At 46.5% G+C, this 24,578-nt stretch overlaps 1 protein-coding gene across 1 annotated transcript in view; it reads right to left on the reverse strand.

Annotated features, from left to right (window-relative positions):
• The window catches only part of BAZ1B (bromodomain adjacent to zinc finger domain 1B), a 249,952-nt gene that overhangs the window by 159,940 nt on the left and 65,434 nt on the right, over positions 1-24,578 (reverse strand). Inside the window, exon 11 of the mRNA XM_069226779.1 lies at positions 24,444-24,542. Within this exon, the coding sequence (XP_069082880.1) occupies positions 24,444-24,542 (99 nt within the window). The remainder of the gene's footprint in view (positions 1-24,443; positions 24,543-24,578) is intronic.

Genomic DNA, 24,578 nt, shown 5'->3' on the forward strand with positions numbered 1-24,578 from the left:
AGAGATTGTCTGCGAGTTGATTTTGTATCCCTGGTATAAACTGTGCGATTAGGCGAATTTGGTTGTGAATTGCCCAATGCCAAATTTTTTGTGCTAGCAGGCTTAACTGCGTGGAGTGCGTCCCTCCCTGCTTGTTTAGATAATACATTGTTGTCATGTTGTCTGTTTTGACGAGAATGTATTTGTGAACTATTATTGGTTGGAAAGCTTTTAGTGCTTGAAAAACTGCTAGCAGTTCTAGGTGATTGATATGCAGTTTTGTTTGATGTACGTTCCATTGTCCTTGTATGCTGTGTTGATCGAGGTGTGCTCCCCACCCTGTCATGGAAGCATCTGTTGTTATTACGTATTGTGGCACTGGGTCTTGGAAAGGCCGCCCCTTGTTTAAATTTATGTTGTTCCACCACAGAAGCGAGAGGTAAGTTTGGCGGTCTATTAACACCAGATCTAGAAGGTGACCCTGTGCTTGAGACCACTGTGATGCTAGGCATTGTTGTAAGGGCCTCATGTGCAGTCTTGCGTTTGGGACAATGGCTATGCATGATGACATCATGCCTAGGAGTTGTAATACCATCTTTGCCTGTATCTTTTGTGTTGGATACATGCGTTGTATGATGGTGTTGAAATTTTGAATTCTTTGTGGACTTGGAGTGGCTACTCCCTTTGATGTGTCTATTATGGCTCCCAGGTATTGTTGTACCTTGCGTGGCAGAATTTTGGATTTTGTGAAATTGACGGTGAACCCGAGTTTGAAGAGGGTTTGTATGATCTGATTTGTGTGATTTGAGCACTGTATGAACGAATGGGCCTTGATTAGCCAGTCGTCCAAATATGGGAACACATGTATTTGCTGCCTTCTTATGTGTGCAGCGACTACCGCTAGACATTTGGTAAAGACTCTTGGTGCGGTTGTTAATCCGAAAGGCAGTACCTTGAATTGGTAATGTATTCCTTTGAATACAAACCTTAGGTATTTCCTGTGAGATGGGTGTATTGGTATATGGAAATAAGCATCCTTGAGGTCTAAAGTTGCCATGTAGTCGTGTAGTTTTAGCAATGGCAATACTTCTTGTAGTGTGACCATGTGGAAGTGGTCTGATTTGATGAAAGTGTTCACTACTCTGAGGTCTAGGATTGGTCTCAGCGTTTTGTCCTTCTTTGGTATCAGAAAGTACAGTGAGTAAACTCCTGTGTTTATTTGTGTGTTTGGCACTAATTCGATTGCATTCTTTTGCAATAGTGCCTGCACTTCTATCTCTAGGAGATTGGAATGGTGTGTTGTTAAATTTTGTGCTTTTGGTGGTATGTTTGGAGGGAATTGTAGAAATTCTATGCAATAACCATGTTGGATAATTGCTAGAACCCAAGTGTCTGTAGTGATTTCCTCCCATGCTTTGTAATAATGACCTATTCTTCCCCCCACTGGTGTTGTGTGGAGGGGGTGAGTGACATGTGAGTCATTGTTTAGTAGTAGGGGTTTTGGGGCTTTGAAATCTCCCTCTATTTCTAGGGAATTGCCCTCCTCTATATTGTCCCCGAAAACCTCCTCTATACTGTCCCTGGTAAGTGGACGGTGTTGCTTGTGAGGTGCTGGCTTGTGTGCTTTGACCCCGAAACCCCCCTCGAAAGGGCGTTTTACGGAATGTGCTGTAATTCCCTCTGCTCTGCGGGGAGTAGAGTGCGCCCATGGCTTTGGCAGTGTCCGTATCTTTTTTGAGTTTCTCAATCGCTGTGTCCACTTCTGGACCGAACAGTTCCTTTTCATTAAAAGGCATATTGAGAACTGCTTGTTGAATCTCTGGTTTAAATCCAGACGTTCGGAGCCATGCATGCCGTCTGATAGTTACAGATGTATTAATTGTCCGTGCAGCTGTATCTGCAGCGTCCATGGAGGAACGTATCTGGTTGTTGGAGATGGTCTGTCCCTCCTCAACCACTTGTTTCGCCCTATTTTGGAAGTCCTTGGGCAGATGTTCAATGAGATGTTGCATCTCGTCCCAGTGGGCTCTGTCATAGCGCGCAAGTAGTGCCTGGGAGTTCGCGATGCGCCACTGGTTTGCAGCTTGTGCTGCGACTTTTACCAGCTGCATCGAACTTGCGGCTTTCTTTATCTGGGGGTGGTGCATCTCCAGATGTGTGAGAGTTGGCCCTTTTCCTAGCTGCTCCTACAACAACAGAGTCTGGTGGCAGCTGTGTAGTGATGAAAACCGGGTCCGTAGGAGGCGGCTTATACTTCTTTTCCACCCGTGGTGTGATTGCCCTACTTTTGACCGGCTCCTTAAATATGTCTTTTGCGTGCCGGAGCATACCAGGGAGCATAGGCAGGCTTTGGTAGGAGCTGTGGGTGGAGGAGAGTGTGTTGAACAAGAAATCATCCTCGACCTGTTCTGAGTGGAGGCTTACGTTATGAAATTGTGCTGCTCTAGCCACCACCTGAGAGTACGCGGTGCTGTCTTCTGGTGGAGATGGCTTTGTAGGGTAGGCCTCCGGGCTGTTATCTGACACTGGGGCGTCGTATAGGTCCCATGCGTCCTGATCTTGGTCACCCTGGCTCATGGTGGTGTGAGCTGGGGAGTGAGATGGAGTTTGTGCTGGTGAAACGTTAATCACGGGCGGAGGAGAGGGTGGTGGTGTAATTCTTTTAACCACTTTTGGTTGTGGTGCTTGTTCCGTCTGGAACTCCAACCTTCTCTTTCTCCTAATGGGGGGAAGGGTGCTTATTTTTCCTGTCCCCTGCTGAATGAAGATACGCTTTTGCGTATGGTCCACATCAGTTGCTTGTAGCTCTTCCTCAAACCTATGCTTTTGCATTTGGGAGGTTAGCGAGTGCTCTTCTGTATAAGAGCCTGAAGCTGGGTCGCTTGCAGTTTGTTTCGGCGTTGAAACTTTGTCTGCGTGTTTTTTCGGCTCCGAGGTGACTTTTTTCCTTTTCGGGGCCGAAACCTCTCGGCGTCGATCTGTTTCGGTGCCGCTGTCTCGGCGTCGAGCCGTGTCCACACCGGCATCTCGGTGTCGAGGCTTGTCTCCAGCACTTTCTCGGTCCCGAGAAGGCTGCGTGCCGGTGTCTCGACCGGAGTCGGACGATCTCGGCACTGTTTTGGCCTTTTTCGGTGCCGACGGTCGGTCACCGAATTTATGGGTCGAGCCATGGCCTGGTGGCAGTGGCGTCCCCTGGGCCTTGTAAATGTTTCTCTGTGTGTTTTTCGACGTCTTACTCACGGTTTGTGTATCGTCGAATCCTTCGGAGTCTGAGTCTTGGATCGAGAAGGTACCTTCTTCTTCCTGTTCCTCGAACTCCCGTTGGGCTGTCGGTGCGGACGCCATTTGAAGTCTTCTGGCTCGACGGTCTCGGAGTGTTTTTCGGGACCGGAACGCACGACAGGCCTCGCAGGTGTCTTCGCTGTGCTCAGGTGACAGGCACAGGTTGCAGACCAAATGTTGGTCTGTGTAGGGGTATTTATTGTGGCATTTGGGGCAGAAACGAAACGGGGTCCGTTCCATCGGCGTTCTTCAGCACGCGGTCGGGCCGACCAGGCCCCGACGGAGGATCGAAAAACTACCCCGAAGGGCACCGGAGCTCTTCGATCTTCGATGCGGTGTGGAATCTAAGTACGCCGATCCCGAACGCAACAATACCGACGAAAATCTTCCGAAATTAGCTAATTTTCCGTTCCGAAACTCGGAGCGACAGGAACACGTCCGAACCCGATGGCGGAAAAAAAACAATCGAAGATGGAGTCGACGCCCATGCGCAATGGAGACAAAAGGAGGAGTCACTCGGTCCCGTGACTCGAAAGACTTCTTCGAAGAAAAACAACTTGTAACACTCCGGCCCAACACCAGATGGCGAGCTATTGCAGAACATGCGTATCTACAGCGACAGATGCCATCGAACATAGAAGTTTAATAAAAACAAAATGTCTTTGTTAACACCAGACCTAATTAGGGGCCAAGACCCACATGTAGGTAGCTTTTTGCATGTCGCAAACAGCGACTTTCGCTATTTGCGACGTGCAAAAAGCACATTGCGATGCACAAACCCAGTTTTGCGACTCGCAATTAGGAAGGGGTGTTCCCTTCCTAATTGCGACTCACAGTGCAATGTAGGATTGTTTGGCGAACGCAAACCAATCGCAGTTTGCACCCATTTCAAATGGGTGCTAACAGTTTCGCAAAAGGGAAGGGGTCCCCATGGGACCACTTCCCCATTGTGAATGTCACTGTAAACATTTTTTCAGAGCAGGCAGAGGTCCTACAAACCACTGCCTGCTCTGAAAAAATTAAACGAAAATGTTTCATTTTTCGTTTTTGTAATGCATCTCGTTTTCCTTTAAGGAAAGCAGGCTGCAGTACAAAAAAAAAAAACTGCTTTATTGAAAAGCAGTCACAGACGTGGTGGTCTGCTGTCTCCAGCAGGCCACCATCCCTGTGAGGGCCGCCATTCGCAAGGGGGTCGCAAATTGCGACCCACCTCATGATTATACATGAGGTGGGCATTTGCGAATCCCTTGCGAATCACAGATGGTGTCGGGGACACCATTCTACATTCGGATTTGCGACTCGCAAATTGCGAGTCGCTCTGACTCGCAATTTGCGGGTCACAAATCTGAACCTACCTACATGTGGCCCCAGATTCTTAAAGAAAGTCACAAAAGTGCACCCATGGTATATGTCGTACCCCTATAAAATATTTGTGAACTGTATTTTAGCATGGGTAAATACGCATGTGTAGATTTGCTCATGTGAAAATCTATTGAGCATTTGCAAGTTCATTTTCCCTCCAGCCACTTTCTTCCCAACCCTGGAAGAAGTTCTAATTCTGCCATTGTCAGGAGTAAATGTCCAACCTTTCTTATTATGGGAAAATATTAGAGAGAAGCTGGTGAAAATCTTTAAAAAATGCAGGTTAGTGGGTTTGCAGACTCAAAGGCATTCCAGCCCTGGAACTATTGCTTACTGCTTCCTCCAGCCCCAGTATGCAGATCTGCAGAAAGGTGGCAACATAAGGAAATTGCTACAGTAGGGATTGAAACTGCAAGTATTCAAGCCCTACTATGGTAGTAGCCCTGGCATAATCAGAGAGGCTATTATCAGAGCTCTTACATAATGAGATTGCTCCCATAATTTGGCGCCACACTACATGGCACCAAAGGGACAAGTAGATATTTTTACAGGACAAGTAGATTTGAGAAGCAACCTGTCCCCTGGACAAGTAGATATTTTGGAGCTCTGTGAATATGTTTTAACATTACTTATGAAAATTTATACCGGGACTCCCATCTCGACGACGGGGAATGATTCAAGCATGTGAATCTATGAAAGTTCCAATACTGGAGTAAAGAATCTACCCCTGGAGTTGTGCAGTGTGTCTCCTCAGATACTAAGGTGACATGAGTGGGCAGAGGAGGATTTGTTCCTATTCTTAGTAACCCTATCCACTAACCCTCTGGGCACAAACAGGCCCTACTAGAAAATAAGTTACTTACCTGTAATGAAAATGTCACTTACCCAGTGTACATCTGTTCGTGGCATCAGTCGCAGTAGATTCGCATGTTCTGCAATAGCTCGCCATCTGGTGTTGGGCCGGAGTGTTACAAGTTGTTTTTCTTCGAAGAAGTCTTTCGAGTCACGGGACCGAGTGACTCCTCCTTTTGTCTCCATTGCGCATGGGCGTCGACTCCATCTTCGATTGTTTTTCCCCGCAGAGGGTGAGGTAGGAGTTGAATTGTAGTAATAGTGCCCATGCAATGGAGTGACTAAGTATGCACCTATTTAAGGTTGAGATGATACATATATAAATAATTGAAGGTAACTTCCAAACTGCTACAGGCTCCCGGGGAGGCGGGTGGGCACATGCGAATCTACTGCGACTGATGCCACGAACAGATGTACACTGGGTAAGTGACATTTTCAGTTCGATGGCATCTGTCGCTGTAGATACGCATGTTCTGCAATAGACTAGTAAGCAGTTATTTCCCCAAAAGCGGTGGATCAGCCTGTAGGAGTGGAAGCAGTCTGAAATAATGTCCTTAATACAGCTTGACCTACTGTGGCTTGTTGTGCGGATAACACGTCTACACAGTAGTGCTTGGTGAATGTGTGAGGCGTAGACCATGTGGCTGCCTTACATATTTCTTGCATTGGGATGTTTCCTAGAAAGGCCATGGTAGCACCTTTCTTTCTGGTTGAGTGTGCCCTTGGTGTAATGGGCAGCTGTCGTTTAGCTTTAAGGTAGCAGATTTGGATGCATTTAACTATCCATCTGGCTATACCTTGTTTTGAAATTGGGTTTCCTGCGTGAGGTTTTTGAAATGCAATAAAGAGTTGTTTAGTCTTTCTGATGTTTTTTGTTCTGTCAATGTAATACATTAATGCTCTTTTGACATCTAATGTATGTAGTGCCCTTTCAGCTACGGTATCTGGCTGTGGAAAGAACACTGGAAGTTCCACTGTTTGATTTAGATGGAACGGTGAAATAACCTTTGGCAAAAATTTAGGATTGGTCCTTAGGACGACTTTATTTTTGTGTAGTTGTATAAAAGGTTCCTGTATAGTAAACGCCTGAATCTCGCTTACTCTTCTCAGGGAAGTAATGGCGATGAGAAATGCCACCTTCCAGGTTAGGAACTGTATGTCGCAGGAGTGCATGGGTTCAAAAGGTGGACCCATAAGTCTAGTTAGGACAACATTTAGGTTCCATGAAGGAACAGGTGGTGTTCTTGGTGGTATAATTCTCCTAAGGCCCTCCATGAATGCTTTAATGACTGGTATTTTATATAGGGAAGTTGAATATGTAGTTTGCAGGTATGCAGATATTGCTGCAAGGTGTATTTTAATGGAAGAGAAAGCCAGGTTAGATTTTTGTAAGTGAAGCAAGTAACCCACTACATGTTCTGGAGTTGTGTGTAATGGTTGTATTTGATTAATATGGCAGTAGCAAACAAACCTCTTCCATTTACTTGCATAGCAGTGCCTGGTGGATGGCCTTCTTGCTTGTTTTATGACTTCCATACATTCTTGGGTAAGTTGTAAGTGCCCGAATTCTAGGATTTCAGGAGCCAGATTGCTAGATTCAGCGATGCTGGATCTGGGTGTCTGATCTTTTGGTTGTGCTGTGTCAACAGATCTGGCCTGTTGGGCAATTTGATGCAGGGTACCACTGATAGGTCTAGCAGCGTTGTGTACCAGGGTTGCCTTGCCCAAGTTGGTGCTATCAATATGAGTTTGAGTTTGCTTTGACTGAGTTTGTTTACCAGGTAAGGAAGGAGAGGGAGAGGAGGAAAAGCGTAAGCAAATATCCCTGACCAGGTCATCCATAGGGCATTGCCTTGGGATTGTTTGTGTGGGTACCTGGATGCGAAGATTTGGCATTTTGTGTTCTCCCTTGTCGCAAACAAGTCTATCTGAGGTGTTCCCCAGAGTTTGAAATAAGTTTTCAGAATTTGGGGGTGAATTTCCCATTCGTGGACCTGTTGGTGATCTCGAGAGAGATTGTCTGCGAGTTGATTTTGTATCCCTGGTATAAACTGTGCAATTAGGCGAATTTGGTTGTGAATTGCCCAATGCCAAATTTTTTGTGCTAGCAGGCTTAACTGCGTGGAGTGCGTCCCTCCCTGCTTGTTTAGATAATACATTGTTGTCATGTTGTCTGTTTTGACGAGAATGTATTTGTGAACTATTATTGGTTGGAAAGCTTTTAGTGCTTGAAAAACTGCTAGCAGTTCTAGGTGATTGATATGCAGTTTTGTTTGATGTACGTTCCATTGTCCTTGTATGCTGTGTTGATTGAGGTGTGCTCCCCACCCTGTCATGGAAGCATCTGTTGTTATTACGTATTGTGGCACTGGGTCTTGGAAAGGCCGCCCCTTGTTTAAATTTATGTTGTTCCACCATAGAAGCGAGAGATAAGTTTGGCGGTCTATTAACACCAGATCTAGAAGGTGACCCTGTGCTTGAGACCACTGTGATGCTAGGCATTGTTGTAAGGGCCTCATGTGCAGTCTTGCGTTTGGGACAATGGCTATGCATGATGACATCATGCCTAGGAGTTGTAATACCATCTTTGCCTGTATCTTTTGTGTTGGATACATGCGTTGTATGATGGTGTTGAAATTTTGAATTCTTTGTGGACTTGGAGTGGCTACTCCCTTTGATGTGTCTATTATGGCTCCCAGGTATTGTTGTACCTTGCGTGGCAGAATTTTGGATTTTGTGAAATTGACGGTGAACCCGAGTTTGAAGAGGGTTTGTATGATCTGATTTGTGTGATTTGAGCACTGTATGAACGAATGGGCATTGATTAGCCAGTCGTCCAAATATGGGAACACATGTATTTGCTGCCTTCTTATGTGTGCAGCGACTACCGCTAGACATTTGGTAAAGACTCTTGGTGCGGTTGTTAATCCGAAAGGCAGTACCTTGAATTGGTAATGTATTCCTTTGAATACGAACCTTAGGTATTTCCTGTGAGATGGGTGTATTGGTATATGGAAATAAGCATCCTTGAGGTCTAAAGTTGCCATGTAGTCGTGTAGTTTTAGCAATGGCAATACTTCTTGTAGTGTGACCATGTGGAAGTGGTCTGATTTGATGAAAGTGTTCACTACTCTGAGGTCTAGGATTGGTCTCAGCGTTTTGTCCTTCTTTGGTATCAGAAAGTACAGTGAGTAAACTCCTGTGTTTATTTGTGTGTTTGGCACTAATTCGATTGCATTCTTTTGCAATAGTGCCTGCACTTCTATCTCCAGGAGATTGGAATGGTGTGTTGTTAAATTTTGTGCTTTTGGTGGTATGTTTGGAGGGAATTGTAGAAATTCTATGCAATAACCATGTTGGATAATTGCTAGAACCCAAGTGTCTGTAGTGATTTCCTCCCATGCTTTGTAATAATGACCTATTCTTCCCCCCACTGGTGTTGTGTGGAGGGGGTGAGTGACATGTGAGTCATTGTTTAGTAGTAGGGGTTTTGGGGCTTTGAAATCTCCCTCTATTTCTAGGGAATTGCCCTCCTTTATATTGTCCCCGAAAACCTCCTCTATACTGTCCCTGGTAAGTGGACGGTGTTGCTTGTGAGGTGCTGGCTTGTGTGCTTTGACCCCGAAACCCCCCTCGAAAGGGCGTTTTACGGAATGTGCTGTAATTCCCTCTGCTCTGCGGGGAGTAGAGTGCACCCATGGCTTTGGCAGTGTCCGTATCTTTTTTGAGTTTCTCAATCGCTGTGTCCACTTCTGGACCGAACAGTTCTTTTTCATTAAAAGGCATATTGAGAACTGCTTGTTGAATCTCTGGTTTAAATCCAGACGTTCGGAGCCATGCATGCCGTCTGATAGTTACAGATGTATTAATTGTCCGTGCAGCTGTATCTGCAGCGTCCATGGAGGAACGTATCTGGTTGTTGGAGATGGTCTGTCCCTCCTCAACCACTTGTTTCGCCCTATTTTGGAAGTCCTTGGGCAGATGTTCAATGAGATGTTGCATCTCGTCCCAGTGGGCTCTGTCATAGCGCGCAAGTAGTGCCTGGGAGTTCGCGATGCGCCACTGGTTTGCAGCTTGTGCTGCGACTCTTTTACCAGCTGCATCGAACTTGCGGCTTTCTTTATCTGGGGGTGGTGCATCTCCAGATGTGTGAGAGTTGGCCCTTTTCCTAGCTGCTCCTACAACAACAGAGTCTGGTGGCAGCTGTGTAGTGATGAAAACCGGGTCCGTAGGAGGCGGCTTATACTTCTTTTCCACCCGTGGTGTGATTGCCCTACTTTTGACCGGCTCCTTAAATATGTCTTTTGCGTGCCGGAGCATACCAGGGAGCATAGGCAGGCTTTGGTAGGAGCTGTGGGTGGAGGAGAGTGTGTTGAACAAGAAATCATCCTCGACCTGTTCTGAGTGGAGGCTTACGTTATGAAATTGTGCTGCTCTAGCCACCACCTGAGAGTACGCGGTGCTGTCTTCTGGTGGAGATGGCTTTGTAGGGTAGGCCTCCGGGCTGTTATCTGACACTGGGGCGTCGTATAGGTCCCATGCGTCCTGATCTTGGTCACCCTGGCTCATGGTGGTGTGAGCTGGGGAGTGAGATGGAGTTTGTGCTGGTGAAACGTTAATCACGGGCGGAGGAGAGGGTGGTGGTGTAATTCTTTTAACCACTTTTGGTTGTGGTGCTTGTTCCGTCTGGAACTCCAACCTTCTCTTTCTCCTAATGGGGGGAAGGGTGCTTATTTTTCCTGTCCCCTGCTGAATGAAGATACGCTTTTGCGTATGGTCCACATCAGTTGCTTGTAGCTCTTCCTCAAACCTATGCTTTTGCATTTGGGAGGTTAGCGAGTGCTCTTCTGTATAAGAGCCTGAAGCTGGCTCGCTTGCAGTTTGTTTCGGCGTCGAAACTTTGTCTGCGTGTTTTTTCGGCTCCGAGGTGACTTTTTTCCTTTTCGGGGCCGAAACCTCTCGGCGTCGATCTGTTTCGGTGCCGCTGTCTCGGCGTCGAGCCGTGTCCACACCGGTATCTCGGTGTCAAGGCTTGTCTCCAGCACTTTCTCGGTCCCGAGAAGGCTGCGTGCCGGTGTCTCGACCGGAGTCGGACGATCTCGGCACTGTTTTGGCCTTTTTCGGTGCCGACGGTCGGTCACCGAATTTATGGGTCGAGCCATGGCCTGGTGGCAGTGGCGTCCCCTGGGCCTTGTAAATGTTTCTCTGTGTGTTTTTCGACGTCTTACTCACGGTTTGTGTATCGTCGAATCCTTCGGAGTCTGAGTCTTGGATCGAGAAGGTACCTTCCTCTTCCTGTTCCTCGAACTCCCGTCGGGCTGTCGGTGCGGACGCCATTTGAAGTCTTCTGGCTCGACGGTCTCGGAGTGTTTTTCGGGACCGGAACGCACGACAGGCCTCGCAGGTGTCTTCGCTGTGCTCAGGTGACAGGCACAGGTTGCAGACCAAGTGTTGGTCTGTGTAGGGGTATTTATTGTGGCATTTGGGGCAGAAACGGAACGGGGTCCGTTCCATCGGCGTTCCTCAGCACGCGGTCGGGCCGACCAGGCCCCGACGGAGGATCGAAAAACTACCCCGAAGGGCACCGGAGCTCTTCGATCTTCGATGCGGTGTTGAATCTAAGTACGCCGATCCCGAACGCAACAATACCGACGAAAATCTTCCGAAATTAACTATTTTTTCCGTTCCGAAACTCGGAGCGACAGGAACACGTCCGAACCCGATGGCGGAAAAAAAACAATCGAAGATGGAGTCGACGCCCATGCGCAATGGAGACAAAAGGAGGAGTCACTCGGTCCCGTGACTCGAAAGACTTCTTCGAAGAAAAACAACTTGTAACACTCCGGCCCAACACCAGATGGCGAGCTATTGCAGAACATGCGTATCTACAGCGACAGATGCCATCGAACCTGTAGTTCTCCAGTATTGGAATCTTTCATAGATTCACATGCTTGAATCATTCCCCGTCGTCGAGATGGGAGTCCTGGTACAATTTTCACAAGTAATGTTAAAACATATTGAAGAGAAAAAGGCCCTAGGCCTCTTGAATTTCATAGTCTATCAGAGTCATTTTGTGACAAGGACCAAACCTGATCCTCCACCAATCAGGCGACAGCACCCTTCAGAACCTCCTGAGAGAAGCTCTAGCACCTCAGATTTTCCAAGCACAAGTTCGCATATTATGTTGAATATATAAAGAAAGGTGAAGTGAGCTTCTCCGGGGAGGCGGGTGGGTCGCATGTGAATCTATGAAAGATTCCAATACTGGAGAATGAAAATGTCACTTACCCAGTGTACATCTGTTCGTGGCATTGGTCGCTGCAGATTCACATGCTGTGCACAGTCCGCCATCTGGTGTTGGGTCAGAGTGTTACAAGTTGTTTTTCTTCGAAGAAGTCTTTCGAGTCACGAGACCGAGGGACTCCTCCTCTTTGCTTCCATTGCGCATGGGCGTCGGCTCCATCTTAGATTGTTTTCCCCGCAGAGGGTGAGGTAGGAGTTGTGTGTGTTAGTAATAGTGCCCATGCAATGGAATGAATAAGTATGTACAAATTAAGGTTAAGTAATATATATATATATATATACACAAATGTACAGATGTTGAAGATAACTTCGACGGCTACAGGCTCCCGGGGAGGCGGGTGGGCACATGTGAATCTGCAGCAACCAATGCCACGAACAGATGTACACTGGGTAAGTGACATTTTCAGTTCGATGGCATCTGTTGCTGCAGATACACATGTTGTGCATAGACTAGTAAGCAGTTATCTCCCCAAAAGCGGTGGCACAGCCTGTAGGAGTGGAAGTAGTCTGAAACAAAGTTCTCAGTACGGCTTGACCTACTGTGGCCTGTTGTGTGGATAGCACGTCTACACAGTAGTGTAGAGTAAATGTGTGAGGCGTGGACCATGTGGCTGCCTTACATATTTCGTGCATTGGAATATTTCCTAGGAATGCCATGCTAGCGCCTTTTTTCCTGGTTGAGTGTGCCCTTGGTGTAATGGGCAGTTGTCTCTTTGCTTTAAGATAGCAGGTTTGGATGCATTTAACTATCCATCTGGCTATACCTTGTTTTGATATTGGGTTTCCTGTATGAGGTTTTTGAAATGCAATAAACAGTTGTTTTGTTTTCCTAACCTCTTTTGTTCTGTCGATGTAGTACATTAGTGCTCTTTTGACATCTAATGTATGTAGTGCCCTTTCAGCTACTGAGTCTGGCTGTGGGAAGAACACTGGTAACTCTACCGTTTGATTTAAGTGGAACAGTGAAATAACCTTTGGTAGGAATTTAGGATTGGTTCTTAGTACAACCTTATTTTTGTGTATTTGGATAAAAGGTTCTTGTATTGTAAATGCCTGAATTTCACTTACTCTTCTTAGAGATGTGATGGCAATGAGAAATGCAACTTTCCAGGTTAAGAATTGTATTTCACAAGAATGCATGGGTTCAAAAGGTGGTCCCATGAGTCTTGTCAAGACGATGTTAAGGTTCCATGAAGGAACTGGTGGTGTTCTTGGTGGTATTATTCTTCTTAGGCCCTCCATAAATGCTTTAACGACGGGTATCCTGAACAGTGAAGTCGAATGAGTAATCTGCAGGTATGCAGATATTGCTGTAAGGTGTATTTTTATGGAAGAGAAGGCTAGATTTGACTTTTGTAAGTGTAGTAAGTATCCCACTACATCTTTTGGGGATGCGTGTAATGGATGAACTTGATTATTATGGCAGTAGCAAACAAACCTTTTCCATTTGCTTGCATAGCAGTGTCTAGTGGATGGCCTTCTAGCTTGTTTTATGACTTCCATACATTCTTGAGTGAGGTTTAAATGTCCGAATTCTAGGATTTCAGGAGCCAGATTGCTAGATTGAGCGATGCTGGGTTTGGATGCCTGATCTGCTGTTTGTGTTGTGTTAACAGATCTGGCCTGTTGGGTAACTTGACGTGTGGTACTACTGACAGGTCTAGTAGTGTTGTGTACCAAGGTTGTCTTGCCCATGTTGGTGCTATTAATATGAGTTTGAGTTTGTTTTGACTCAATTTGTTTACTAGATATGGAAGGAGAGGGGGAAAAGCGTATGCAAATTTCCCTGACCAGTTCATCCATAGGGCATTGCCTTGAGACTGTGTGGGTACCTGGATGCGAAGTCTCGGCATTTTGCGTTCTCCTTTGTGGCAAATAGGTTTATTTGCGGTGTACCCCAAATTTTGAAGTAAGTGTTTAGGATTTGGGGGTGAATCTCCCATTCGTGGACTTGTTGGTGATCGAGAGAGATTGTCTGCTAGTTGATTTTGGATCCTTGGAATAAACTGTGCTATTAGGCGAATGTGGTTGTGAATTGCCCATTGCCATATCTTTTGTGCTAGGAGACCTAGCTGTGTCGAGTGAGTTCCCCCTTGCTTGTTTAGGTAATACATTGTTGTCATGTTGTCTGTTTTGACAAGAACGTATTTGTGGGTTATGATGGGTTGAAATGCTTTTAGCGCCAGGAATACTGCTAGTAGTTCGAGGTGATTTATATGCAGTTTTGTTTGATGTACGTCCCATTGTCCTTGGATGCTGTGGTGATCGAGGTGTGCTCCCCACCCTGTCATGGAAGCATCTGTTATTACGTATTGTGGCACTGGGTCTTGGAACAGCCGCCCTTTGTTTAAATTTGTACTGTTCCACCATAGAAGCGAGATGTATGTTCGGCGGTCTATCAACACCAGATCTAGAAGGTGACCCTGTGCATGTGACCATTGTGATGCTAGGCACTGTTGTAAGGGCCTCATGTGCAGTCTTGCGTTTGGGACAATGGCTATGCATGAGGACATCATGCCTAGGAGTTTTAAAACTACTTTTGCCTGTATTTTTAGTGTTGGATACATGGCCTGTATGACCTTGTGAAAATTTTGAACCCTTTGTGGACTCTGAGTGGCTAATCCTTTTGTTGTGTTGATTACCGCTCCTAAGTAGTGCTGTATTTTGCACGGCACAATGTTTGATTTTGTGTAGTTGAGGGAGAACCCGAGTTTGTAGAGGGTTTGTATGACATACTCTGTGTGTTGTGAACACTTTGTTAGCGAGTTGGTCTTGATTAGCCAATCGTCTAGATACGGGAATACGTGTATTTGCTGTCTTCTGATGTGTGCAGCTACTACTGCTAGGCATTTGGTAAACACCGTTGGTGCGGTTGTTATACCGAACGGTAAGACTTTGAATTGATAGTGTATTCCCTTGAATACAAACCTTGGGTATTTCCTGTGCGAAGGATGTATCGGTATGTGGAAATACGAGTCTTTGAGATCTAAGGTTGTCATGTAATCTTGTTGCTTTAGCAGTGGTAACACTTCTTGTAGTGTGACCATGTGAAAGTGGTCTGATTTGATGTAGGTGTTTAGTATTCTGAGATCTAAGATTGGCCTCAGTGTTTTGTCCTTTTTGGGTATCAGAAAATACAGTGAATAGACTCCTGTGTTTATTTCTGTACATGGTACCAGTTCTATTGCTTCTTTTTGCAGTAGTGCTTGAACTTCTATTTCTAGGCGGTCTAAATGCGGTTTTGAAATTTTTTGTGTTTTGGGTGGGATATTTGGAGGGATCTGTAGAAATTCTATGCAATAACCATGTTGGATAATTGCTAAGACCCAAGTGTCTGTTGTTATATTCACCCATGATTGATAAAACTGACTTAGTCTTCCCCCCACTGGTGTTATGTGGAGGCGTTGAGTGACCTGTAAGTCACTGTTTGGTTGTTGGTGTTTTGGGGCTTGGAAATTTCCCCCGGTTTCTCGGGAATTGTCCTCCTCTGTACTGGCCCCGAAAACCTCCCCTTTGGTACTGTCCCTGGTAGGTAGACGGTGTTGATTGTGAGGTGCTGGCTTGTGTGGCCTGACCCCGAAACCCTCCTCTGAATGTTTTACGGAAGGTGCCAAAAGTGCCTCTGCTCTGCGGGGAGTAGAGCGCGCCCATGGCCTTGGCTGTGTCAGTGTCCTTTTTCAGCTTCTCAATCGCCGTGTCAACCTCTGGTCCGAACAGTTGTTGTTCATTGAACGGCATATTGAGTACTGCTTGCTGTATTTCTGGCTTAAAGCCAGATGTGCGCAACCATGCGTGCCTTTTGATGGTAACTGCAGTGTTTATTGTTCTTGCAGCTGTGTCCGCTGCATCCATAGAGGAGCGTATTTGGTTATTGGAGATGTTTTGTCCCTCCTCAACCACTTGTTTTGCCCGCTTCTGAAATTCCTTGGGTAGATGCTCGATGAGATGCTGCATCTCATCCCAATGGGCTCTGTCATAGCGCGCTAGGAGCGCCTGAGAGTTGGCGATGCGCCACTGGCTGGCAGCTTGTACAGCGACTCTTTTCCCAGCTGCGTCGAATTTTCGGCTTTCTTTATCCGGGGGTGGTGCATCGCCCGATGTGTGTGAATTGGCTCTTTTGCGAGCTGCTCCTACCACGACGGAGTCTGGTGGCAGTTGAGAGGTGATAAAAGCAGGGTCTGTGGGAGGTGCTTTATATTTCTTCTCTACCCTTGGAGTGATTGCTCTACTCTTGACGGGGTCTTTGAAGATTTGCTTCGCGTGCCTTAGCATTCCCGGAAGCATAGGCAGGCTTTGGTAGTTGCTATGGGTGGAGGAGAGGGTGTTAAAAAGGAAGTCATCCTCGACAGGTTGTGTGTGTAACGACACGTTGTGGAATTCTGCTGCCCGAGCTACCACCTGCGCATACGCCTCAGGTGGCGATGGCTTGGTAGGGTATGACTCTGGGCTATTGTCTGACACTGGTGCGTCGTATAGGTCCCAAGCATCTTGGTCATCTTGGCTCAAGGTGGTGTGAGCCGGTGAATGTGACGGAGTTTGTGCCGGTGATATTTGAGTTACAGGTGGAGGAGAGGGTGGCGGAGTTGCTTTCTTTGCCACCTTTGCTTGTGGTGTTAGTAGTTCAGTTTGGAACTCTATTCTCCTTTTTCTCTTGATTGGTGGAAGAGTGCTAATCTTCCCCGTTCCACTCTGGATGAAGATCCTCTTTTGTGTATGGTCTACATCGGTAGTCTGTAGCTCCTCTTCAAACCTGTGCTTACCCATTCGAGAGGACAATGAATGTTCCTCTGAATATGAGCCGGTAGTGGTTTCGGTTGGTGATTGTTTTGCCACCGAAACTGTGTCCTTTTTTGTTTTCGGCTCCGAGGCGAATCTCTTCTTTTTCGGAGTCGAGCCTTCTCGGCGTCGATCATCCTCGGTGCCGCTGTCTCTGCGTCGAGCAGCGTCGGCTCCGCCTTCTCGGCGTCGATCTTTTTCGGCAACACTCTCGGTCCCGAGAATGTTGCGTGCCTGTGTCTCGACCCGAGTCGGACGATCTGGGCACCAGTTCGGCCTTTTTCGGTGCCGATGGACGGTCACCTTTATGGGTTGAGCCATGGCCGGTTGGCAGTGGCGTCCCCTGGCCCTTGTCTGTTTTCTTGTGCTGTGTGCTTTTCGACGTCTTACTCACAGTTTCGTCGACGCCGAATTCATCCGAGTCCGAGTCATGGACGGAGAAGGCTTCCTCCTCTTCTCCTTGTTCCTCGAACTCTCGGTGTTCTGTCGGCGTGGATGCCATCTGTAGTCTTCTGGCTCGACGGTCACGGAGAGTTTTTCGGGACCGGAACGCACGACAGGCCTCACAAGTTTCTTCTTTGTGCTCGGGTGACAGGCACAAGTTACAGACCAAATGTTGGTCCGTATATGGATATTTATTGTGGCATTTAGGACAGAATCGGAACGGGGTCCGTTCCACCGGTGTCGATGTTACATGCGGTCGGGCCGACCAGGCCCCGACGGGGGATCGAAATTACCCCGAAGGGCTACCGGAGCTCTTCACGATTCGGTGTCGATTCCAACTATCCCGAGCGAAACAATAGCGACGTAATTTTTCGAAGTTTTGACTATCTTTCCGTCCCGAAACCCGGAGCGAAAAGGAACACGTCCGAACCCGAGGGCGGAAAAAAAACAATCTAAGATGGAGCCGACGCCCATGCACAATGGAAGCAAAGAGGAGGAGTCCCTCGGTCTCGTGACTCGAAAGACTTCTTCGAAGAAAAACAACTTGTAACACTCAGACCCAACACCAGATGGCGGACTGTGCACAACATGTGTATCTGCAACAGATGCCATCGAGCCTACAGTTACAGGTAAGTAACTTATTTTCTTACTCCAGTATTGGAACTTTCATAGATTCACATGCTTGAATCAGAGTAGAGAGCAATAACTATGCACATTGTAATATGACAACACCTAAAAAAATATCTTGAACCACAAAACCTTATCATCATGCATAAAATGATGAACTATATAAGTATACACCCATATGTCATACATTATAAATATTAATATATATATATATATTAAAAAAATACACCTATATACTTATCTCTATTACATAGAGATATACCTGTGGAGATACATGATGAAATTCCAAGAAAAACTGTAAAAGAAATTATTATAAGACACTACTGTAACCTGATCAATGTCTGCAAATCCACTTACTTCTGTGATTGTGATAGCGTTCTTTTATCCTTATATACGTTTGTTTTTCTCTTTTTTTTTTTTTTTAAATGTAAACAATGTGCATACCTGTTCTAGGATGGAGGGATGTAGGAGAAATGGCTCACCTTCACCTGAAGAGATTCCTGAGAATCGCCTGGCCCACCGCTAACTCTCCGTGAGAGGGGGATTCCAAGCAGTAGTGCTTAGTGAAAGTATGACAGCTCTTCCACGTTCTGCCCTACAAATGTCTTGTAGTGGCACTCCGGCAAACAGTGCCGCTGAGACTTCTCATAGAGTGAGCATGCACAGATGACTGCAAAGGTTTGCCCGCTGCTTGATGGCAAAAGCGAATGGCTGAGGCGATCCATCTGGAAATACTCTGCTTGGATAGTGGGTACCCCTTCCTAGGAGCACTGTACGCCACAAATAACTGATTAGAGCGTCAAAAAGAGTTAGTCCTGTCCAAATAAAATTTAACACATCTTTTAACGTCTAAAGAGTGTAATGTCCTCTCCGCCAGAGTAGATGGATGAGGGAAAAAAAAAGACTTGAAGACTAAAGGTTCGTTCATGTGAAAGTACGACGGAATCTTTGGAATAAAATGCGGGTTAGTGCGCATTAACAGTCTATCATGTTTAAGCTGCAGGAATGCTCTTGGATGGACAGCGCTTGCACCTCGCTGACCCGCCTAGCTGATGTAAGGGCTATCAATAAGGCAACCTTCCACGACAAGAACTTGAGGGAAGCACGATGGATTGGTTCAAACGGATGCTTCATCAGTTGTGCAAAAACAATATTCAAATTCCACGAAGGAGGTGGTGGTCTGAAAGGAGGGTAAATCCTGAAAGGCCCCTTTATAAATCTCTTAATCAGCCGAGAAGAGAAGAGTGAGGGTGTCTCATCTGAACGTCTGTATGCAGCTATAGGCCAGATTGAGCCAACTGTAAGATACGGCAATATTTCCTCTGGTGGTGAGACTAGAGGGTCAATCCGACGCGGATGACACCAGGCACAGAATCTTTTCCATTTACACTGATACGTCTTGTTCGTGCTATCCGCTCTGGCCTTCGACAAAATATCCCTGCAGTCCTGCGGGATATTCAAATGCGCAAACTCTGTGGTGAGGAGCCATGCTGATAACCGCATTGACTGCGGATCGGGGTGCCGAACCTGGCCGTTGTTCATTGTTAGTAATTGAGGTAACGGCTCCAGTGGAATATGAGGTTTGACTGACAGAATGAGGAGCTCCATGAACCAATGTTGGCGCGGCCAGTACGGGGCTATCAGTATCAGAGTGCACGGTTCTGTTTTCATCATCGTGAGGACCCTTGGGATCAACGGAATGGGAGGAAAGGCGTAAGCAAAGATGTCTGGCCAGACTATCGAAAACACATTCCCCCCAAGATCCCTTTTGGTGATGCCAACTTGCGAAGAACCGGCATTTGGCGTTGTCCTTCTTCACCAACAGATCCACCCGTTGGTGTTCCCCACCGGGGAAAAAATATCTGTTTCAGTACTGTCTGGTCTAGCTCCCACTCGTGGCAGTCCGATTTCTGCCTGCTGAGTGCATCTGCTGCCTTGTTGTTTATTTTAGGCAAGTGTACCGCTGATAGTGTGATGCCTTGCTGCGAGGCCCAGTTCCAGATCGCTTGGGCTTCCCTGGAGAGGGTGAGAGATCTTGTGCCTCCTTGTTTGTTGAGATAGTGCATCGTAGTGGTGTTGTCCGTTCTAATCACCACTCGCGATCCTGAGATTCTTGGGAGAAGCGCTTGTAAGGCTAGGTGCACTGCCCTGAGTTCTAGCCAATTGATATGCATTGATGCCAGATGCATTGGCCATTTGCCACTTATTTTCAGGTCCTGTAACACCGCTCCCCAGCCTTCCAGTGAGGCATCCGTTGTTATGGTCCACGGGGCTGGCTGTTGCAGAAACGAGAGGCTGATTGACAGATGGTGCTTTTGAGACCACCATCTCAGAGTTCTGATCATTATCGGAGTTATTTGTACCTGGTCTTCGAAAGTGCCTGATACTTGGAGCCATTGACGATTTAGCAGCTCCTTAGCCGACACAGCGGGATTAGAGGTATGCATGAAGACATCATGCCCAACAGTGATTTGAAGAGACGGACAGTAACCTTTCCTCTTCTCTGTATGGAACTCACTAGGGTCAGTAATCTTTGTTGCCTCTCTAACGTGGGACATGCCATACCGGATTCTGTGTTCAGTTTTGCTCCCAGAAAAGTAATATTGCGTACTGGTAGAGGGTTGGGCTTCTCCCAGTTGATTGTGAATCCGAGATTGGTCAGTAAGGAAACGCACTTTCTTGCTGACTTGTGTGCTCCTGCGTAAGTCTTTGCCTTTATTAACCAATCGTCTAAGTATGGAAAAACCTGGTGCTTTCTTCTTCTGAGAAAGGCTGCGACTGGTGCTAGGCATTTGGTAAATATTCTTGGGGCTGATTTGAGTCCGAAAGGAAGGACGCGGTATTGATAATGGCTCCCGGCTACGGTGAATCTCAAATATTTTCTGTGGGCAGGGTGGATGATCTAGGCCATCTTTGAGGTCTAGTGATGACATAAAATCTCTTTGATTGAGACGCAGAAGGACGTCTTGCAGGCTGATCATTCGGAATTGCTTTTTTAGGTATACATTTAGATCCCTTAAATCGAGGATCGGCCTCCAATCCTTCCACTTTTTCCGAATGATGAAGAACCTGGAATAAAATCCTGTTCCTCGTTGGGCCCGAGGCACCTTCTCTATAGCTCCCTTGAGAAGCAGCTTGTCGACTTCTTTGAGTTGTTGAGGATACCTTGAAGGAGTCCTGCAGGGAGGGTTGGGAGGGAGGTATCTGGATAAATTCTCAAGTATGGCCCCGTTCCACTAATTGTAGGACCCACTTGTCTGACGTAATGGTTTGCCATTGACTGAGGAATAAGGAGATCCTCCCGCCCAGGGTGACAGGAGGAGGACTGAGCGTAGCCGGCGCCTCGAAAACATCAGGTTCTATGAGCTGAATCTTTGGCCGGACGGGTTGAACGTCCACGGCCTGCCGGTCTACTATAGGCTGGTTGAGTCGGCTGCCTTTGGGAGTAATATGGACGATACTGCTGTGAGGATGATGGATAGGAAGAATCTCCGTTGTTGATATCCCCCCTCTGTATGAGGGTTGGCCACACCCCCTAGGACGAAAGGACGATCTTCGATATTGCAGGGTCCCTAATGACCTTGCCGTGTCCGTCTTGATTGATTGTAGGGCTTCATCAACATGTTTTCCAAATAGCGCTTGGCCATCAAAGGGTAAGTCTAGGATCTTATTCTGGACGAAACAAGGTGGCTTTAAGCCAGCCCTGTCTTCTTAGTACAGCTGCACTTGCAAGCTGTCTAAAAGCAGTGGTTGCTATATCCATTGCACAGTCTATCAGCTCTGCAGACGTGCGTTGACCTTGTACAGTTTTATTTGCCTCAGATCTCGCGTCTTCTGGCAGTTGGTTAATAAAAGGTGCAATATCCGCCCAAAGCTGCCTGTCGTATCGAGACAAAATAGCCAAGGAGTTGGCAGCTCTAAGTACTAGGCTGGCCATACACGAAAACCTTTTCCCTATATTGTCTAGCCGCCTACCCTCCTTGTCTAGGGGTGCGGAAATCAGGGCAGAAGGATTCTTTGATCTTCCCTGAGCTGCCTGAACTACTACTGAATCCGGAGGAGGATGTTCTGTTAAGCATGTTGGTGCATCATCAGGAGCTTTGTATTTTTTATCCAGACGTGGTAAAACTGCAGTGACCGTTGCCGGATTATTCATGACTTTAAGGCCTTCTTCCCACAGGTAGTTCACCATCGGGATAGAGCGCACAGACTTCTAAAAGGGCTCTTTAAAATCATATAGGAAACAGTCTGTTTGCTTCGTAGGTAGCGGTAAGGCAAAACGCTTGGCTGCCCTCTCTAGGAGATTGTGAAAACCTCCAATGTCTTCTGGTGGGGATTCCACCTTCGAATGAAAAGGAGAAGATGGAGCAGGGATAATGTACTCGTCCCACTCTGAGTGAGTCTATGAGCTCTCCTTCTTCCTGATCCCCTTCTGAGATGTCGGTGTCTTGGGGAATTGTCATGTCCGGAGTGGACACATCTGTGAGATGCAAAGACGTTGGTCTCTGATGTGGAGTAGAAACACCAGAAATAGGCGATGGAGGAGGCTGTTCTCCTTGAGGAGGAAACCTTCTGTTGTAATCCACTAACATCGCTCTAAGGCCAGTAAGCAGGTCGGAAGGAATATACGCTCCCTGTTGATATTGCTGATGCTCAGAGTAAGCCTGGGGATCATAAGCTTACTCATATTCCTCCTCTTCCTGGTACTTTACATTCAATTCAGAAGGACTGTGGGCTGTTCCAAAAGGCCCGTCTTCATCTGAATCTTCATCTCCCTCCAAAAAATGTACTGGCACAAGGGAGGATACCTTACTAGGTGATCTGTGGGTTGGAGTTAACTTCACTCCTCTTTTTTGATGCTTTTCCCTCGTCGACGTGTAAATCGACTTAGTCATGGACAGTGCCGTCGACGCTGGACGCACAGTTATTTTAATAGCAGAAAGCTTTGCCGACGAGTCTACAGTCGACGACAGTAGGGCTGACCCTGACATCAGAGCCATCGACGATGACGTGGTGTAGACGGTCGTCGCCGCTGATGTCGATGCAGCTCTCGTCGACGGTGGTGTACTTGTTCTCGTCGACGATGGAACTCCAGAAGTAGCTGTTGTCGTCGGCAATGCACCCACCGACGGTGCCGTCGCCGGGGAATCAGTCGACGAAGCCTTTTTTCCAGTCAGAGGATGGCTTTTTGAAAGGCACAGATGATGGAACAGATGAAGGCTTCCTGTGCCTCTCACAACTGGAAGAATGTCTTTTCCCCTCTTTACTTGAGACTTTAGTTGGGGAAGAAGATGGGCTGCGACCCTTATAAGACCCTGAAGCAATCTTTTTGAGGGCTTTTCTTGAGATTTGTGAGGGAGATCTAGAGCGTGATCTTACCCTTTTACCTGATCTCTTAGATGTTGATGATTCCTCACTCTCAGAATCAGAAACTGGATCCTTTCTAGGTTTTAGTTTCTGCAGCCATATTAATAATCTGCCTTCCCTGTCTTTTAAGGTCTTAGAAGAAAAAGTACAGCAAATCTTACAGTCTTTGGCTGAATGATCTGGGTACAGGCAGTAAATGCAGTCTTGGTGAGGGTCTTCAGAATGAAGTCTTTTCTTCCCACAAGTCTTGCAGTCTCTGAAGAGACTTCTTTTCCTTGTCAGACATAGTTGAAAAATAGCTGACAAATCCAAATAAATGAGTTTCTCTGAGAGAAAAATAGTTGAATAAAGGTGTGAAGACAGAGCAGAGCTCCGAGGAGACTCCCTAGCACGACGTGCGGTAGAAAATCTGAGGTGCTAGAGCTTCTCTCAGGAGGTTCTGAAGGGTGCGGTCGCCTGACTGGTGGAGGATCAGGTTTGGTCCTTTTCACAAAATGACTCTGATATCCATGAAATTGAAGAGGCCTAGGGCCTTTTTTTCTCTTCAATATGTTTAACATTACTTGTTAAAATTGTACCGGGACTCCCATCTCGAAGACGGGGAATGATTCATGCATGTGAATCTATGAAAGTTCCAATACTGGAGTAAGCCATATTGTACCAATACATTTAAAGCTTAAGATTCCTTTTGCGTTCGTTTTTTTTCCTTCAAAGTCCTGCAGTGGCACAATAACCAAACACCATGAGTACAATTCTGGTCCTCCCACACAAAATTATGACACAGGCCACAAGACATTGTTTCAGCTACAGTACTTCCATGCAGGACCATGTTTGCTGTCTGCAATGTGCTTCGGAACCTCGTCAGGGATATGACACTATTTAAATACAATACCAGAAAGTGCTACGCCAAGGGGATGGGCAAATGGAGGTCTGATAAACACAGGGTAGTGCAATGCTGACATAATCTACAGCAAGTAGCAACCATTTAGCAAACTGGTGCACCATGCCAGGACCCACCTTAAGCACGAGAGAACCAGATTTCTTTACTAATCAGCATGCATCATTTTAAACTTCCTGCCTTCCGCCAATCATTAGCATTCCGATATTGACTCCATTTTTTGGCCCTCTAGTGCCACTGCAAGGGCGTCAAAACGACAAATTTTTAGGTGAATTACCTACCGACTAGCAGAGGTAAAGCAGGTGTCATAAGGAACTGACTGGTACTCTATCAAGAGCTGATAAAACATGCCCCAATGTAGTAAGAAAGTGATGCAGGGAGTAGCTATTCATCCAAAGGATGATTGAGTGTAAGAGAGAAGGATGTTTGCTATTGGTTGTTTGGTGTTAGGACAGCAATTCTACCACATTAGATAAAGCATTCACGGGAAGCGGGTATTAAGAAATGACAATGTTGGCCCAGTTGATTTGTTCACCTCCGAGGAACTACACACCTCTTCTGAAGGCGTTCCTTCAGCACACTTTCCCTGACCCCTTGAGGATGTAGACAGTCAAGCAGCTCATCCAGTTCCTTTTGAGTGTCGCAAAGAAACCTGAAAAGTAAAAAACAAGAAATGTAGTCAATTTAT

This window comes from Pleurodeles waltl, chromosome 3_2 (assembly GCF_031143425.1).
Source record: "Pleurodeles waltl isolate 20211129_DDA chromosome 3_2, aPleWal1.hap1.20221129, whole genome shotgun sequence".
In the NCBI taxonomy this organism is placed as follows: domain Eukaryota; kingdom Metazoa; phylum Chordata; class Amphibia; order Caudata; family Salamandridae; genus Pleurodeles; species Pleurodeles waltl.